Source organism: Pipra filicauda, unplaced genomic scaffold, assembly GCF_003945595.2.
Source record: "Pipra filicauda isolate LSUMZ 115617 unplaced genomic scaffold, ASM394559v2 scaffold47_size6085603_pilon, whole genome shotgun sequence".
Lineage (NCBI taxonomy): Eukaryota > Metazoa > Chordata > Aves > Passeriformes > Pipridae > Pipra > Pipra filicauda.
The window spans coordinates 3,772,301-3,788,827 of record NW_024104620.1 but is presented as its reverse complement, the minus strand read 5'-3'; the positions used below and the strand labels follow the sequence as shown (position 1 = coordinate 3,788,827).

The window sequence follows — 16,527 nt, the reverse complement described above, 5'->3', positions numbered from 1 at the left end:
TTGTTAAAGAGCCTTTGTGAACTCCCCAAGGTCAGCCAGAAGAGACAGCATCCACTAATCCAAGGTCATTTCCTGGGCTAAAAGCAATAAAATGTTTTATTGATAAACTGAAGAGGGGAAAATACACACACTAAATCCACTCTCACACATTGCGGGCCATGCCTGGGATGTTCTCCCTTTGCCCTGGCCCTGCCTGGGGTAATGCACCAGTCTTCGTGCTGGAGGGGAAGTGTTTTCTGGAAGGGGCTGAGCGTTTGGCTGCCTGCCCTGCCTCCTCCCGGCATGTGGCTGGGCAGCACCAGGGCACTGCTCCTGGGAAGCGTGTTCCCAATGCCCCAGTGGCCTTCTGCTGTGAAGGTTTGGCTCCATTTTAGGGACCTCAGCTCAAGTGTGAAGAGGCTCCAGTGTGCAGCATCCTCACCCCAGCGAGCCGTGCTGCCCCTGTTTGGGGCTGCTGGGCTGACTGGAGCCTCTCCAGTCGAGCTTGCAGCACAGTGGTTAAAAAGCAGAGGACTGTGCAGCATGTCGGCCCTCCTTTCCTCCCCCTCCCCGCCCCAAATAATGCCGTTAATAATTAATCGAATGAGAGCTTGCAGCTCCTGGAAAGCTGGCACTGGGACCTCCCTCTTGAACGGAGCTGCTCAGCTGGGCTTAAAACTCTTCAATAGGAATATGAAAGCTCCATCTGTTCCACGTACCCGGCCCTCTGAAGTGACAACGCTGTCCCTCCCCAGCCAGCATCCCTCTCCCCCCCCCAGCCTGGGCCCTCCTGCCCCTCCCCTCCTGCCCCTCCTCAGCCCCTGCCCCATCACAGGGGTCCCCCCTGCACCCCTGGCTCTTCCCACACCAGTAAGCTCTGCTGTTACCCTCCACCCATGCCAGCTGCTTCATCCAGCTCCCACACGCCCCTTTTTCACAGCTGAGACCCTTTCTCCCCTCAACCAGGGTGTGTTTTTGTTGACCCCAAGCTAAAGGCAGAGTTGAACTCTTTCCTCCTCTTCTTGCAAAGCCAGACTTCTCTCTGCAGCAGTTTGCCCAGTGGCTGGGATGGCCTATTTCTGTCTGGGCTGCAATCCTTTCATTCCTGCACACAGTGTGCTCCCAGAGCCCCTTTTTCTCCCTTGGGGGAGACAGGGCCAAGCCATGCCCACCTCGGCAGCACCTCACAGTGGAGTTCATGAGTGAGAGGGTGCTGCTTTGGGGGCTATGTGGAGGGAGAGAGCTGGGGGCTGTATGTGGGGTGCTGGCAGCATATGGTGACCGGGGGGCAGTGGGAGCAGAAAGGTCAAGGGGTGACAAGGCAGTGAAATGGTGAGTTTTGTCCTCCTCCTTGCCAGCTGTGGTTGCAGAAGCTGTACCTTCCCTTCCAAGGGAGAAGCTGTACCTTCCCTTCCAAGATGCCACAGGGGTGGGTGCAGAGCGGGGGCAGCCGGTGTCTCCTCACAGGGTGTGGGGAGGGGGCAAGAGGAGTAAACTCCCGGTGGCATTGTTTTCAGAGGAAGTGCTCAGTGTAAATAGAGCATGTGGGAGAGTTTGTCCTGGGCAGAGATGAAAAGTCCGTGTGACAGGCTCAGGTTATAAACGGCTTCCTCAGATTGATGTGAAATCAAAACATTTCTATTTAGACGAAGAAAATGAAGGGGGATGTTTACTTAGGCTGGAATCTTTAAACAGTGCAATGGAGACAAGGGGTGATTTGGGGTGGGGAGCTCGGCCTGGGGGGAGGGAGCCTCTGCCTGGCTTTGAGGGTCCAGCAGTCCTGACCTTGGGCAGGTATGAAGGTCCCTCATCCTGTAGCTCAGCTCCTCTCCCTCTGCCTGAGAGAAGGAAACACAGGTGTCCTGGCCCCCTCCTATATGGCCATCTTCAGCCCTTCTTTGTAAGAAGGGTTTCCCTTCTGCTGGTGAACCTGACAGCCTAAAAGAGGGGAACAGGAACATTGATACAGGTAATGTCCCTCCTATTCCACAGGCAAGGAAATAAGGCAATGGAAAGATAAAATAATGTGTCCAGACTTGTGGAGAGGTGGTTGCAAGGTTGGCAGGAGAAGCTGGGAGTTCTGATTTCCAGCCATATGGGATAGGTGGGATGGAGATGTGTAGAGCCCCAATATTACAGCAGCAAATCCCATCCCAGGAAGGTCTGTGGGAGGATTAATTTTGTAGATCAGGGAAATGGTACGTTTTCAGAACTTGCTTTATTTTTAACTTGAACTTTAGGAAAATATTCTCAAAATGATAAAAAGTCCCAAACACAAGGAGAAGGGACAGGAAAGATGCCAAGGGCAGGGCAGGAGCTGGGGGGGAGAGGCTGGGGAGGCAGAGGGGCAAAGCCAGGGTGTGTGTGATGGAAGGAGGCAGAACAGGAGTGGAAGACAAGTTGCAGGCTCCCTGGAGTTGCTGCGTACGCGGCAAGTGCAGCCTCGGGAACGTCTGTTCCTCTCTTCCTTTGAATAAATATTTATATATTCATTTGCCGGCTGGTGCACACACTTGGCTGCTCACCTCCAGACCAGAATAATGGGACCTGCCCTCCTGGCAGGAAGGGGGAGGGCAGCGGGGGTTCGGGCTGCCGCGTGTCTGCCTCCCAGTTATCTCCAGCTGCGAGCGGTGCTGATCTCACCAGTTAAGCAGGGCCGGGTGTCGTGAGAACGTGGACGGGGAATCACCGGGCAGTTGAGGAGAGAGGCTGGTGATTCCGTGCTGACCCAGTGCCCCGGCCCCGGGCAGGCCCCGCACGGCCCGGCAGCACCGTCCCCACCACCCGCACCGCCGGGGCTCCGCTGGTGTCCTGGCCAGGCTCCAGCTGGAGCTCACAGCAGCCTCCCGAGATTCCCTCTGTGGTACCAGTTGCGCGCAGGATCGGCCCGCGCTTTCTGCCCTAAATAGAGCGGGAATGCGGTGGGAAGGGAAGGTGCCAGCACTCAGAGAGTCGCAGCTTCCCGGGCGCCTGCCTGTGCCCATCTGTATGCGCGAGGGCTGCGCGCTGTGCTGGGAATGTGCGAGAGGGGAATGCGTGGGGGAATGCACAGGAATGTATTTTGGGGAGATGGGACTTCTTAACCTGTGCGTGTAGGACTCCGCTGGTGGAGCGTGCCAGCGCATACACACAGCTCCTGAACAGCTATAATTTCTGGATGGGGAGGGACGTGTCTGGGGGCACCGTGTGCTTTCCCGTCGTGAAAGCATGATTGCACGTAGGTGTTAGTGCCGGGGGTGCCTTGGGAAAGTGGAGGAGTACATTTTGCCTCCCTTTGTGTGGGGGGCTGATATATTTGTCGGGGGGTTATTTTTCTTGCGGTCTCTGACAGGGAAGCGTGTCTGAAGCTGTCAGGAGTTTACGCTAAGCAGCCACTCTCTGGCTCTTGGACAGCAGGTCTAAAGTTTCAGTCTGTTTGTATTGGGCTGTCATGTTACGGGATTAGGGGCTGTCACGGTGGCTTCTGGATGCATTGTAGGGGGTCTGATTAATCTCACTGTGCTTCTGTGCAGCAGCACCTCTGTGCTGGTGACAGGGAGGTGTGGGCTGAGCTGCCACAAGGGACTCCTGTGCAGTGGTGTCTCACCATTCGAGATCTGGAGACAGGTTCTGTTTGCTCTCCATGTGACTAACCCCTCTTTCAGCATGACATGAAATCCAAGAGCCCATTTTGGAGGGACCTCCAGCAACATTCCCACAGTAACTCCAGTGGTGCGTGTGACCAGCAACTGTTTTATTGGGTGCTCTTCCTGAGTCCTGGGACAGGGCAGGGTTTGCCCCGGCTCTGCGCTGGGGGAAGAGCCAGGCTGTGTGCCCACTGCAGCCCTGGGACCTTTAACCCTGCTTAGTCTGGGCATCTCTCAGCAGTGTCATATGTAAAGAGGGAAATGAGACAATGCACCTGCTTTAGAATCAGTTTTTTGCTTTTATTTGCGATTGAATCTTGTTAATTGTTGGTGCAATAATCATGCAAGTGACTCTGATAGGGACCATTTAGTTCAAGATTCTCCGTGACCTTGAAGTTAAGACCTTACCTTCTTCATCTCTCCCCCCACCTTCTCTTACCCCTCCTTTACTAGCTGTCACATATGAATAAACTACATTAAAATAACAAACTCACACTAATTAGCTGATTGTGCTGGGAAGTATGAGAGCAGAATTTCCTGTGGGTGAGAGCGAGCAGGCAAAGGGGCCTGATCAGCCGATACCAACCCACAACGATTCTCTCCTCTACAGCTGTCACACCCCAGTCTGGTGCTCCAGCACCTGCTCTTGCCGGGGCTCCTGTTCTCCATACTGGTTCTTTCTGGTGCATACTGGTTCTCTTTCCTGAGACCGAGCACAAATGCCATTAGGTGAAACCCTCACTAGGGTGGGCTTGGCGAGCTGTTCTCCCTGCTGGAGGTGCTTGGGTGCAGTCACTGGCTGGTGTGGGTTTGGCACCCAGCACATCTGGAATGGAGCTGGGGACCTAAAGGAAGTGATGCTGCAGTCTGAAGGAGAGAGTGAGTTGGGCTTTTAACAGACCTCATATCCTGCCTCAGCCATGAGCAAAGGCTGGTCTGTACCTGAGGTGTTTGGGGCCTTTTGAGCCCAGTTCTACCCCAGCATACATACACATCTCTTTCTTGAGGCTAGTGGCATCCTTTGGTCCCAGCAGGTTCAGAGCCTGCTTCTCACCGAGCTCTCCTGGCTGGGCTTTTGCTTGGAGCTTAGGAAACACGTGGCAGCTCCATTCCAAGGATGACACTGGCCATCCCTGAACACCCATTGGGTTGTCACCAGCCGTCTGCTGTTTGGGTTCAAGTTGTCTGATCCCACTAATGCCCTTCCTTGCTTCTTTCCCCTCTCTCTTTCCAGCTGAAAGAACTATATGCACTGACGCAGCCTCAGGAAAACCCACAATGGCTGCCAAGCGCAAAGGCGGCCTGAAGCTAAATGCCATCTGTGCCAAGCTGAGCCGCCAGGTCGTCTTCGACCACGGGGGAGCCGAGCAGGCGCGCGCCGACAAGGGGCCGCAGCGGGACAGCGGCAACAAGGACCTGCCTCAGCCCGGCACCAAGGAGCTGGGGACAGAGTTCTCAGATGGACTCAGCCGCGTGCAGAAGATCGAGGAGGACAAAAGGAGGGAGGTGATTGAGAAGTGGGTGAATGGGGAGTACAACGAGGAGCCCTTGCTGGGGCGAGTGGAGGGCAAGGAATGTAAGGGCGCCGAGAGCGCGGAGGTGCCCCCAGAAGGGGTTTACATGGTGCAGCCCAAGGGCTGCAGCGACGAGGAAGATAATGGGGACGAGGCAGACGCTCTGAGGAGCTTGCAGGATGGCAACTTCTTGGATGACAGGGATTCAGACGGGCCAGCCTTGAAGGATGATGCCTACCGGTCCTCCAGTGGCGAGCCAGGCTCCAAGCTGGGAGCAGGAACCACCTCAGGTAAGCCCTCCATCCCCTCCACCTCCCCACACGGTCACGTTTTCTGGGTGTCCGTGCCCAGGCTGCAGCACCGGGCAGCCAAGGGGGGAGAGTGAGAGCCCCGATTCCCTCACAGAGGCCTGGCATTTTGCTCTTGGGACCATATGGAGTTTGTCTCTGGCTCAGCCTCCCCATACCAAGAGGGGTGTTGTGAGGGTGGACGTGGCTGGATGGATCATTCCAGACCACAGATCCCTAGGTAGAGCAGATCTCCCCCTCAGACTCCTGCACACCCCTCGCACGGCCACAGCTGCGGTGAGTGCTGATTTCCTCCTCATGCATTCCCACATGAGGGAAGGAAAGCAGAGAAAGCCCTCGTGGCAGATCCCGTGTGGATTCACAGGGTGTCCCCACGCGGGTGGTGGGTTGTGTGACCACACTCACGGCCCCTCCATCAGCGGGGACACACCGCGGGACCGGCACTGACCGCGGGACCCGGGACAGGCCGGGGAGCTCCGGGAGCTGCGGCAGGGTCGCCCCTTCCCGGCCCCCGGTGCCGATCCCGCTCCTGCGGGAGCCGGGCATCAGCGCTGTGACAGCGACACCGCCCCTCCTGGGTGTCCCTGCAGAGCCATCCCTCCTGGGTGTCCCTGCAGAGCCATCCCTCCTGGGTGTCCCTGCAGAGCCATCCCTCCTGGGTGTCCCTGCAGAGCCATCCCTTCTCGGTGTCCCTGCAGAGCCATCCCTTCTCGTTCCCTCCCCGGCCGGAGGGGCTGAGGTGACGCTCGCTGTGGCCTTGCCCCCCTCGTGAGGGGCCAGTCCTCAAGCTCTGCCCACCCTGAGCTCGGGATCAGGCTGGTGCAGCTGCTGGTCCCAAAGCTCAGTGTCCCCCACCAGCTCCGTCCTGGACACCAACTCGTGTGCAGGTACAAGGTGTTCTCCCCAGCCTGTGTGTGCATTTCCTATTTTCACTTAGCTTCTGCCTTATTTTTGTGGTTCATTCAAAAGCTGAATTCAGCAAGAAGTGTTGGGAAAAGCCCCAGAGGAATTTTGTGCTCCCTTTATGATGCACATGTTCCCCCCAGATTGATTTGGGGGGCAGTATGAGTGCTAAGTCTTGGTAAAAGCTTTGGGTAAATTGAATTCTCTCTATTAGGGCAGAGCAGCTCCCTCCCCCAATTTGTCACTCAGCTGGGCTGAATCTGTAATTGAAAGATCTCCCCCTAATCTGCTCCACCTGCACGCACCCCTCCCCTGATCTCAGCACTTTGTGAATCCATCAAACTTTCCTGCTTTTGTGTGCGCGCGTGTTTTCCTCCTCCTGTTAATAATGCAGCCGAAACTCATCTCCGTCTGTCCGTTCCCCTTCTGGAGAGGCACATTCTCTAGTCTTCACGAGTTCAGTGGCAGCGCACATAATTATGCATATAAGATATAAACAGAGCTGTTTAATTATCCTTCGCCACATCAGTGACAGAGTAATTAACAAACATTGCAAGATCAATGAGGAAAAGTGTGACCTTCAGTTTCCTTTGATAGGAAAGCCCTTGTCGTTCCCAGACACAAGGTGATTGTGCCTGGACTCTGTTTTTAGTTTGTTTTAATTCACACTAGCACCACCACCACCACCCCCCCCCGCCGCCGTTTGCAGCTTTTATTCGCTATGGAAACTAAAAGGAGGGGAACTTAAATGTAAAAAAAATGTTGCCAAACTGGGGAAAATGAAAAGGAGCTGAGGTTTCTTACTGGGGTAGGAGATCTCAGTTAAATGCCTTTGCAGGACTGTGTTGTCAAGGGATTATGCAAAAACGTGTAAGTGTTCAGGGGGGGCTGAAGCCTCATTTCTGTCTAAGGCAGGTAATGGCACACGCGGGGTCCAGTTTACATTTACAGCCACGTGGGATTTGACTTGCAAACAGACGTGCTGCCACGTCTGAGCGTCTGTTGCGAGAACCCTGTTATAAATGTCATTTGCAACATTTCCCTGAAAAGCACAAACTGAAACATCCCTTGCTTTGGAAAGGACAAACCTATTTTCCTTTTTTTATTCTGTCAGTGTTCAGGAAATTAATTTTAAACTGTTCGTCACCAAGTCCTCTCAGACCTGGTGGTACTGGGTGCAAGTTAAGCTTATTCCAATGAGATCTGGAACTACCTGTGCCAAAAAGGAGGCTTTTTTCCTGGGAGTTGGAGGGTAGCAGGAGTCAGATGAAAGGAGAGGAATACAGCTCTACCCTCCCAGTCAGTGTGGCTTTTGGGGAGTCATTGCAGAAACCTGGTTTTGAAGGTTCTGAGCACTAGTTGCTCCCTCTGAGGACATAGAGGGTACAGGGCTGGCTGTGCTCAGCAGCATTTAAAACTGAGCCCACGCTTTGATCAGCTGGACGCTTGGGTTAAAAGCAGGAGCCACACAGAAAACCAAACCCTACATCTAATGGCTTTCTTGGTCAGTGAAGAAAGTGATCCTAATTATATGGGGCTGAGGATTCCTGCTTCCTGGAGCTGTGGTGTGTACACACATTGTCCACTTTATGGGACTTCAGCTACTGCCTGTGTCCTCCACCAGCACCTCCTGTGGTCTGATGACAAATCCTGGCCACCTTTGTCTCTTTCCAGGCTCAGACTGTGAGGCTTGTTGTGCACGAGGGACTAAGTCCATGCTGTTCAAGCCTCATGCTTTGCAACAAGATGGAGAACGTGCATGTAGGGCATGTTTCTTTTTGAGCCTCCCCTTGGAAACGAGGAACTCGGGAGTCAGGGCTCAGTCTTGCCGTGTGCATCTCCTCCCTGGTCCAGCTGGGAATCACATTCAGGAGCCACAAAGCTGGTGTCTGTCAGGAGATGGGTGTCAGAAGCCGATCTGGACGTGCAGATATGTTTCTTCATTCATTCATGCACCCTCTCCTGCCCACTGATGGGTCCATACTGCCCTGAGCACATTTATATATAGCACCGAGCTCTCTCTGTGCAGTCAGTGACAGAGATCCCTCTCCACAGTCCCTCCCTGACGCACATGCCCAGGGAGATTTTCCTACACAGTCCCGTGTTCCTTACTTTGCCTGTTACATAGTGGGCTAAAGTAGTCACCAGGAGCGTCCCCCTGTACAAGCTTTCAGACTTGCCTTTCTTTTCTTAGCCTCTTGGCTAAGTCTCTTGGAATATTCTATGGCCCTGTTTTTAACCAGGGGGGTTTTCTCTTCATAATTTCCTGAGGAGACTCCACTTGGGAGAACGTGAATGACGAGTGCCAGTTCCTTGCTCATCATCCTGTATCCCCCAAGTCTGCGTGTTTTCCCTCCCAAGCAGAATAAAGGACAGCGCCCTGGCTGGGATGTCCCATCCCCCAGTATCCAGACCTTGCACTCCATTTGGGCTGTTTTGCTTTTCCTTCCATATATAGTGTGCTGCTGCAGGCTATTTTTAGCGCCTTTTTTGCTAGCTTGGGATCCTTTGTGATACGATAGCTGCTCTGAGACACACAGATCTCTGCTCTTTGGCAATGCCCACAAATGGAGAGCAGCGGCAAGGGGAGAGGGAGCCCTTTTATTATCACATAGGAAAGGAGACAAAAATGCAGTGCAGGGAAGGGGGAGGAAAACACAGGGACAGTGCTTCCTGAGGCCTCCAGGGCTGTGCACTCCTCACAGGGATGTGTTTCCCAACTTCTGTCCTGCCTCGGTTTTATCTGTGTGTGGGTGTGAGGGGGGGTTTCTGATGATGAGGTAATGATAATTAGCTCTTCACTGCTGGTTGAAAATGCACATGAAGTGAGTTGGCTGGGTCTCATACCCTGCTCCTGGTGAGCCCACTCCCTGCCTTAAGGTGCCTCCACTAGAAGAGCCTCCACCCTTCAGGTTGGGTGCCTGAGCTATCAAGTGACCCCCTTGACTTTAGGGGATGTGTTGGGCTCACGGGATGAGTGATTCTAGAGGTATTTTCCAATCTGAATGATTCTGTGATTCTGAAAGAAGCTGCACTTCCCAGGCAGTGAGCAGTGGGAGCTGGCCAGGCTTTCATCTCAAATCTGGATGAGGAAAGAGTGAGCAGCACCAGCAAAGCTGTTGATCAGGGAGGGTGTTGCGATCGTCTGGAACCAAATCTGGGCAAAGGAAAAGCAGAATGCAAGGTGGTTTGGGGAATTAAATCCAGGATAGTGAAACCTGAACTCCAACTCAGACTTTGCAAAGGACAAAGTCAAATGTACCTCAAATGTACCAAAATATACCTCAAAAAAAGGTCTGGATCCCCCCCCCCCCAGCTTTCCTATAGGTTTGGGGTTTGCATCTAATTGCACCAATTCAGGTGTAGCCACATGGTACTAAAGACGAGACCCACTGACTGACTTTCATTGCAGCTGTTAAAGCTAGTAAAAATCACACTTAATAGTTTAATTTCATATCAGAGCCCCTCTGTGCTATTCTTTCTCCCCTTGCAGTTTGGCACAGGCTGGCTGGAGGTTTTCTGTGCAGTGCTCGAAGTCAGGGAATTATGAGTGGGGCTGGGAGTTGTTTTACTGGTCCAAAAACAGGGGAAAAGCAGAACAGGGAAAGCAGATTTAACAGAAACAGGGAAGTGTTAGACCCAGTAGGGATTTCATGGGTTTATTCACTTTTGTTGGGTCATAGGGTTACACTGAAATTGAGGTAGGGAAGAGAGGAAAAAGAGGTAAAAAGGAGAACTGCTTTACAGCAGGATGAAATCATTTAATATGCCTGTGTGTGAAAGATAAAGTTGTCCTTCAGGCAGGCCTTGTTACTGGACACTGTGGGCATGTTTCTGCATTTGATTAATACCAACCCATGAGGTTGTGCTACAGCCGGAGCCTGACACTGCAGGGGCATTGCCACTCATCCTGTGGCTAACATGGTGTTTATTTTGGAGTCAGGCATCCCAAATCCCACGCAGAATGCTGGGCTTAAGTGCCCAGAACTGGAAGGTCGTTTGGGGCTAAGCCAGATTCCAGCACTTAGCAGGTGTGGCTTTGTCCTTCCCCTCACGGGCTCCAGGGATGTTGTTCACTGTTGCCTTCCCTCCAGTACCACGTAGACAGGCCCCAGCACAGCAGCACTTGTGCTGCAGCAGCACAGCCATTCCGGGCAGTCCTGGAGCAGGAATGTGACCTTCATGGTCCTGCCCATTCCGTGCCCGTTGCAGTCAGTCTCTTCCTCTGCAGAGTCCTGTGCAAACTGATCTGTGGTGCTGATGGCTATTGGACTTCGACTGTGCTCATTGACAGGCTCTTGTGTGTGTGGAAATGCTCTGGTGGATGTGCCTACCTGGCTGTCAGGTCCCCCAGATCCTATGGATCTTTTGGATCTGCTGACCTGTTCTGTGGCTGTCTTGGTGCTTTCCTTTTCCTCTATTTCAAGGCAGTGTTGGTTTGGTTTGAGCAGGACCCAGTGCCTAAAACCTCCATTCTGCACTTTGCCTGTGCTGGCTCCCTGGGAAGGAGTGTGCCTGCCCACGAGAGCCAGTGTGAGTGTTTGGAAAAGATGACGAGGGAGGTTTGAAGGACTCCTGCACACAGTAAATCTTTACTCTGCAGGAGAAAGCAAGAGGGAGAGGAGGAGGAGCGCTGTGTCAGACTGAAGCCTAAATGAGTCCAAGCTGGCACGTCAGAGCAATCTTTATTTCCTCCTTTACACTGATATTGGGTGACCTCCAGATGTGTGTTCTTCCCATCGCGGTGGCCTGCGAAACTGCCTGAGGGAGTAGGGGAGGGAGGAAGGGAGGGAGAGACCCAAGGAAGGACAGCTTTTGCTCATTCTTCCACCCTGTGATCTCAGGCTCAGGTAGACTAACCCCTTCCTGCCCCTTCCCCAACCCACACTCCAGAGAACAGACATTCTCCCCCTTTCCGAGGCCCGGGACAACAGCTCTTTCTCTCCTCGCTCCAAATCCTGATGGAGAGAACGCTGTTCCTTACCTGTTTTTCACCTGTATGGACTTTCCCCTTTCCTGGTCTTACTGGAAGCTGTTCCTGGCTGCTCAGGAGCCTGCCTGTGGGTTTTCACAGCCCTTGCTGCGGCCCCTTTGCACATGGAAAGCTGCCCAGTCATTGGGATTGAGAAAGAAGGGAGCAAGTTGTGTGAACCCTTACAAAATGGACAGGGAAGGGAAGGACTGCAGCAGCTGTGGGGAGCTGTCCTGTCTTTGTCTTGCCTTGTCTTCTCCATTCCCCTCTCCCCACTCCTCACTCCCAAGCTTCTCATGCACAGCCTTTGTTGCTCTTCCCCTGCCTTAATTCATGTCCACCTCTGCTGCTTCCCTTCTGCTCTGCAGGATTCCATTCTGCCGTCCTCCTGCTCCACCCCATACATTGCCTTGCCTGTCCCTTACCATTTCACACCACGCTGCCCTGCCTGCCCTCAGCCCTGCTCTTGTCCAACACACACAACATTTTCACGTGGTCCCCCCCTTACACACACAGACACACCATTCTCCGTGCCCCTCCTTCCATATACAAACACACACAAGGACAGATCTGTACAAACCTCGGCATATTGGCATCGGTCTCACTTCCAGTAAAATTACTTTTTCTTCATATTAGGCCAAGGCAAGAGTGCAGAGACATTTATGAAACTTTGTTTAATGTACTGAAAAGCCATCGGCTAGAACATTTAGGAAATTGATTTTCCTGGCATTGATGAACTCTTTTTATTTTACCCCAGTATTAATTACTTTTTTTTTTTTTAAACAAATTAATTTAAGAGTCGTAAAACCTAACAAGTGAGCCAAACGTCAGTAGATCATGTTCCCCTCTCCCCTTCCTCCCCCCGTCCCCGCTACTGGAGCTGGTATGGGAGGAGAGGGAAATCCAGCGCCGTGCCTGACTCCGTGCCGCGGGTTCTCCGCAGGGGAAGCGTCGTCGCTGCAGGATTACGCCGCCACCACCATGAACGAGTTCCTGGGCATGTTCGGCTACGACGACCAGAACATGCGGGACGAGCTGGCCCGCAAGATCAGCTTCGACAAGCTGAACGCCGCTACCTCAGAGGCCGCCGCCGCCGCCACGCTGCCCGGCGAGGACGCCATGAGCAAACGCGCCCGCTTCTCCAAGTACGAGGAGTACATCCGCAAGCTGAAGGCCGGGGAGCAGCTCTCGTGGCCCATGCACTTGGCCAAGTCCGAGGAGCTGGGCCCCAAGCTGGGCAAAGAACCTTCCTCGGTGCTGGCGCAGCCCATTCGGGTGCCAGGTCCAGACGCCTCCCTGCTGACGGAGACCAAAGCCACCATCCTGCCGCTGCCCTCTCCCAGCAGCTCCCAGATGCAGGGCCTGATGTCACGGGCCTCCAAGTACGACTTCTTCATTCAGAAGCTGAAGACGGGTGAGAGCATCAGGCCACAAAACGGCAACACGTACAAGAAGGCCTCCAAGTATGACCTAGAAAACGTCAAGTACTTGCACCTTTTCAAGCCTGGAGAAGGAAGCCCAGATATGGGAGGAGCCATCGCCTTCAAGACGGGCAAGGTAGGCCGGCCTTCCAAGTATGATGTGAGGAACATTCAGAAGCTCACTCCAGTAAAAGCTCCAGCTCCCAGCCTGGCCCCTGCTCCCCTCGCCAGCACCCCCAGCAGCACTCCCGTGGCCGGGCCAGAACAGTCCGTCTCATTGCCATTCAACACTCCTGAGTACCTGAAATCAACCTTCTCCAAGACAGACTCCATCACAACTGGAACAGTCTCTACAGTAAAGTAAGTGTCCTCCTACTTTTCTTATCTGTGTACTAGTGGGGGCTCATACTGAAGTCTGTGTGTGGGTCAGTGGGCAGTCCCAGTTCCTGGGATGATAATTACTCTGTGTAATTTTTGCTCTCTGCTGAAGTGTCTTCTCTGTTAACACCCTACGTCTCTATCTTATTTGCACTGAGGATGTGATCTGCCATCAGCAGTCACAGCCATGAATCCAGAGTCCACTGGCTCCTAAGTCCATATGTTACAATGAAAGAGGGGGGAACATGGTGCTGTCAGCACTCTAAGGTCAAGGTTGGAACTGCTTTACTTTCTCCTTCCTCCAGTTCCCTGGACATCCAGATGTGTCTGTAGGAGAACCTGATTCTTGCTTCCATTTAACTCAATGGCAAGACTCTGCTGACTTCACTGTTAGCAAGATGGGGCAAGATGGGCTGGTTTGTCCCAGAACTCAGAAGACATTTTGGTGCCTAATTCCCATCAATTTTCATGGGAGTTAACCATATACATACTTCTGTGGGGCCAGGCCTGTATCTTCTCAATTTTCTTGTTCCATACACAAATAGAGGTGATTCAATTACCCCTCAGACTGGGCAAACTCATTAGCCCAATTACCACTAATAGCCTCCTACACACACGTTGCCAGCAATCTCTGCAGCGATGCCATGACTCAATGGACATATCTGAAGGCCTTGCCAAACCTTGGATTACGTTTTAAATGTGGCTTCCAGAGGTGGGAGCTGTAGAAGAGATACATATGTACGTCAGGCTGCAAAGAGAGGGAGGAGGGACTTCTCTGCTTTCTTGTCATGGTTTGGATTTACTTGTTTCTCACTGTGGACCTGGGGCTGCTGTGAGCTGTGAATCTCATGGGGTCATTTGTAATAAGTCCAGGACCTCTGTCCTGCACTTCTGTGGCAAGTGCCATCACACACCCCCTTCTACTTTGCCTTCTGATAAGGAGGAAGTCTGTTCTGTGTTTGACATATGGACCTAGGAGGCCTTGGGCTGAATCCTCTTTGCAGTCCCAAGCAAGTGTGCATTCCCCACTTTCCATGTTTCCCCACCTGGAAGGCAGAGCTGTGTAATGACACCTGTCTTCCATGTGAAACAGTCGTTTATCAAGTGCCTGCAGACAGATTTGGGAACTCCATGGTTAAGGTGTATGGGAAAGGGCAGAGGATTATTAACATTTGCATCTGGCTCCCGCTCAGGATGAACCTGTATGTGCTCCAGATGGCAGGCAGGGACTCCTGTTACTAAAAAACACTGTTGTAAATATTCCTGTAGGCACAGTGCCTTGTTGTGATGGGTGACTTGGCCAGGGACTCTGTGCCTGAAGTGTCTTCAGAAAGCTCAGCTGCCTGGAGTTCAGTGGCCATCCTAGAGCTGTGCCTGAGGGGCTGCGAGCCTCTTATCTGCGGTGGTGATGCACTGGGATCCCAGTTTGATTTCCTTTCTCTTGCTCATTTCCTGCCTCTTGCAAATGTGGGTTTGCAGCACCATGGTGATCCCTGCTCTGGCCACAGGGGGCCACATGGGGCTTCAGCAGGGGTGGAGGTGACCAGGGCCTTCAGCCTGGCACTTGCCATGTCCCGATCACACACTGGAGTACAGAAGGGGCTCTGGGCCCTTCCCCTTCAGGCTAATTTCCAGATACAGGCTTCCATGATAAAAGACAGCAGCCCATCCCATTAGTTGAGCTGGTGGAGGAAGTACTGACTGTGGTATCTGGGCCCTGGCTGTCCATTCTCAGTGCCCACTTGGTTCAAATGACCTGGCAGGAGTTACCCCTTACTCTCACACATATGCACATACCCCCTTGCCATGGGTTTAAACTCTCTGACATCTAATGCTATTAACCTGCCCTGAACTAATCTACCTTCCAGTGAACTCTGTGCGAAAGTGTCCTTGTTTAAACCGGGCTGTCACGAGGAGCACTGGAGGAGAAGGGAGATGGTGTACAGCCTGTCTGGGGTGGCCTTGGTATGCCCCTGCCTCTTGGGTAGGCTGGAGCCTGGCCCTGTATCTCGTTTTCTCTCTTGCTGAACTCACTGAGGATGTTATTTTTGTCTGCTTACTAATGATGTAAAATAACCCAGGCTTATGTGACAGTTGGGTTGGCTTTCTCATTGATTAAAGTACGTAAATACCTTTGCTGCTCCATCTGTCTGTTGGAGTTTTGGGGTGTCTGTGAAACAGAGAGGCAGTTGAAGCCCTGTCAGGGGCTGGAGCCATGGTTCCAGTGCTGGTCACAGCGCAGGGTGTCTCCTGGCCACAGGAAATGGGCAGGAGCTCACAACTCTTCTCCCTCAGTTGAACCGTGCACACAAGGGCAGCGTTGCCAGGTGCTTTCAGGTGTTTTCATGTGGCCATCTCTTGTTTGCGTAGGGATTTTTAGTTTTTTCTGTAGAAACAGCGTTTTGTGGTTGATCTTGATTTCTCCAACAAACTGCACTGGGTCCTGCAAAGAAGGAACATGCAGGAGGGGTGGTAGGCTGACTGTGTGGTTCCCTGGAGAAGGAGGTACAGGATTGGAAGGGAAAGGGGAAGGGAGGTTAAACCTATGGATGTCTTTTCTGGTGCTCCTCCCTGGGCACTCTCTCCTGGTGTGTCAGTGGTGTGTGGAGTTTAGGCAGTGCCCTGTCCCTGCTAACCAGCTCTGCCCTGTGTGTTTCTCCTTAGGAATGGATTACCCACTGACAAACCAGCCGTCAGCGAAGATGTAAATATTTACCAGAAGTATATTGCCAGGTAGGCAAAACTTTTGACTTTCTTGGGGAGAGGGCTGGATGTAAGAGGGTGGACTGGTGGTGGGAGAGACGAAGTTTTGTCCATCTGGATCAAGTGTTTAAACCAGTCACTGGCACTTCCATTTCCCTTGGCAGCTGTACTTGTTCTGCTGCCCTGCTTGGGAGAGCAGTAGCTGTGAGAGGTGTTCAAGCATGCCAAGAGCATGCTCAACTCCCCAGAGCTGTTAGACTTCGTGACAAATAGTGGAAAACTGTTTCACTGCAGAAGCCCAGGATTTAAATGGGAATGCTGCCTCTTGACTGTTGTTCTTTCTGCCCATTGCTGTACTGTCTCCAGCCTTTTTCCCCTGCTGTGTCCAGTGCCTGCAGGAGGCAAGCAGAGAACATCTCACTTCTGAGAATCTAGGCTGGAGGCATCCACGAGTGACCTGAGTTTAGGCAGCTTTTGGCATCAACGTGAGATTTTTATCCTAGAAAATTTTGCAGCTCATTTGTATGAGAAACCTTCCCTGAATCAGGTGCAGAGTAGGGCACCTTATCCCAGCTGTGGGAGAGCTTAGGTCAGGACTGAGCAATGCTGAGAGGGAGCCCAGGGTGGTTGTGGGGAGACAGAGTGAGCAATGCCATGAGAGCCAGAGGGACAGAGGAGATTACTGCACAGCACCTGCCTGGTTCAGAGCTCCTGGTGTAAAGG

General features: G+C 52.8%; 1 protein-coding gene across 5 annotated transcripts in view; it reads left to right on the top strand.

Moving 5' to 3' along the window:
* Positions 1 to 16,527, top strand: part of CASZ1 (castor zinc finger 1) — a 274,581-nt gene that overhangs the window by 224,666 nt on the left and 33,388 nt on the right. For all 5 annotated transcript variants that reach the window (XM_039386351.1, XM_039386353.1, XM_039386350.1 and 2 more), the window contains 3 exons: positions 4,840 to 5,409; positions 12,246 to 13,083; positions 15,766 to 15,834. In XM_039386351.1, coding sequence (XP_039242285.1) covers positions 4,840 to 5,409; positions 12,246 to 13,083; positions 15,766 to 15,834 — 1,477 coding nt within the window. The remainder of the gene's footprint in view (positions 1 to 4,839; positions 5,410 to 12,245; positions 13,084 to 15,765; positions 15,835 to 16,527) is intronic.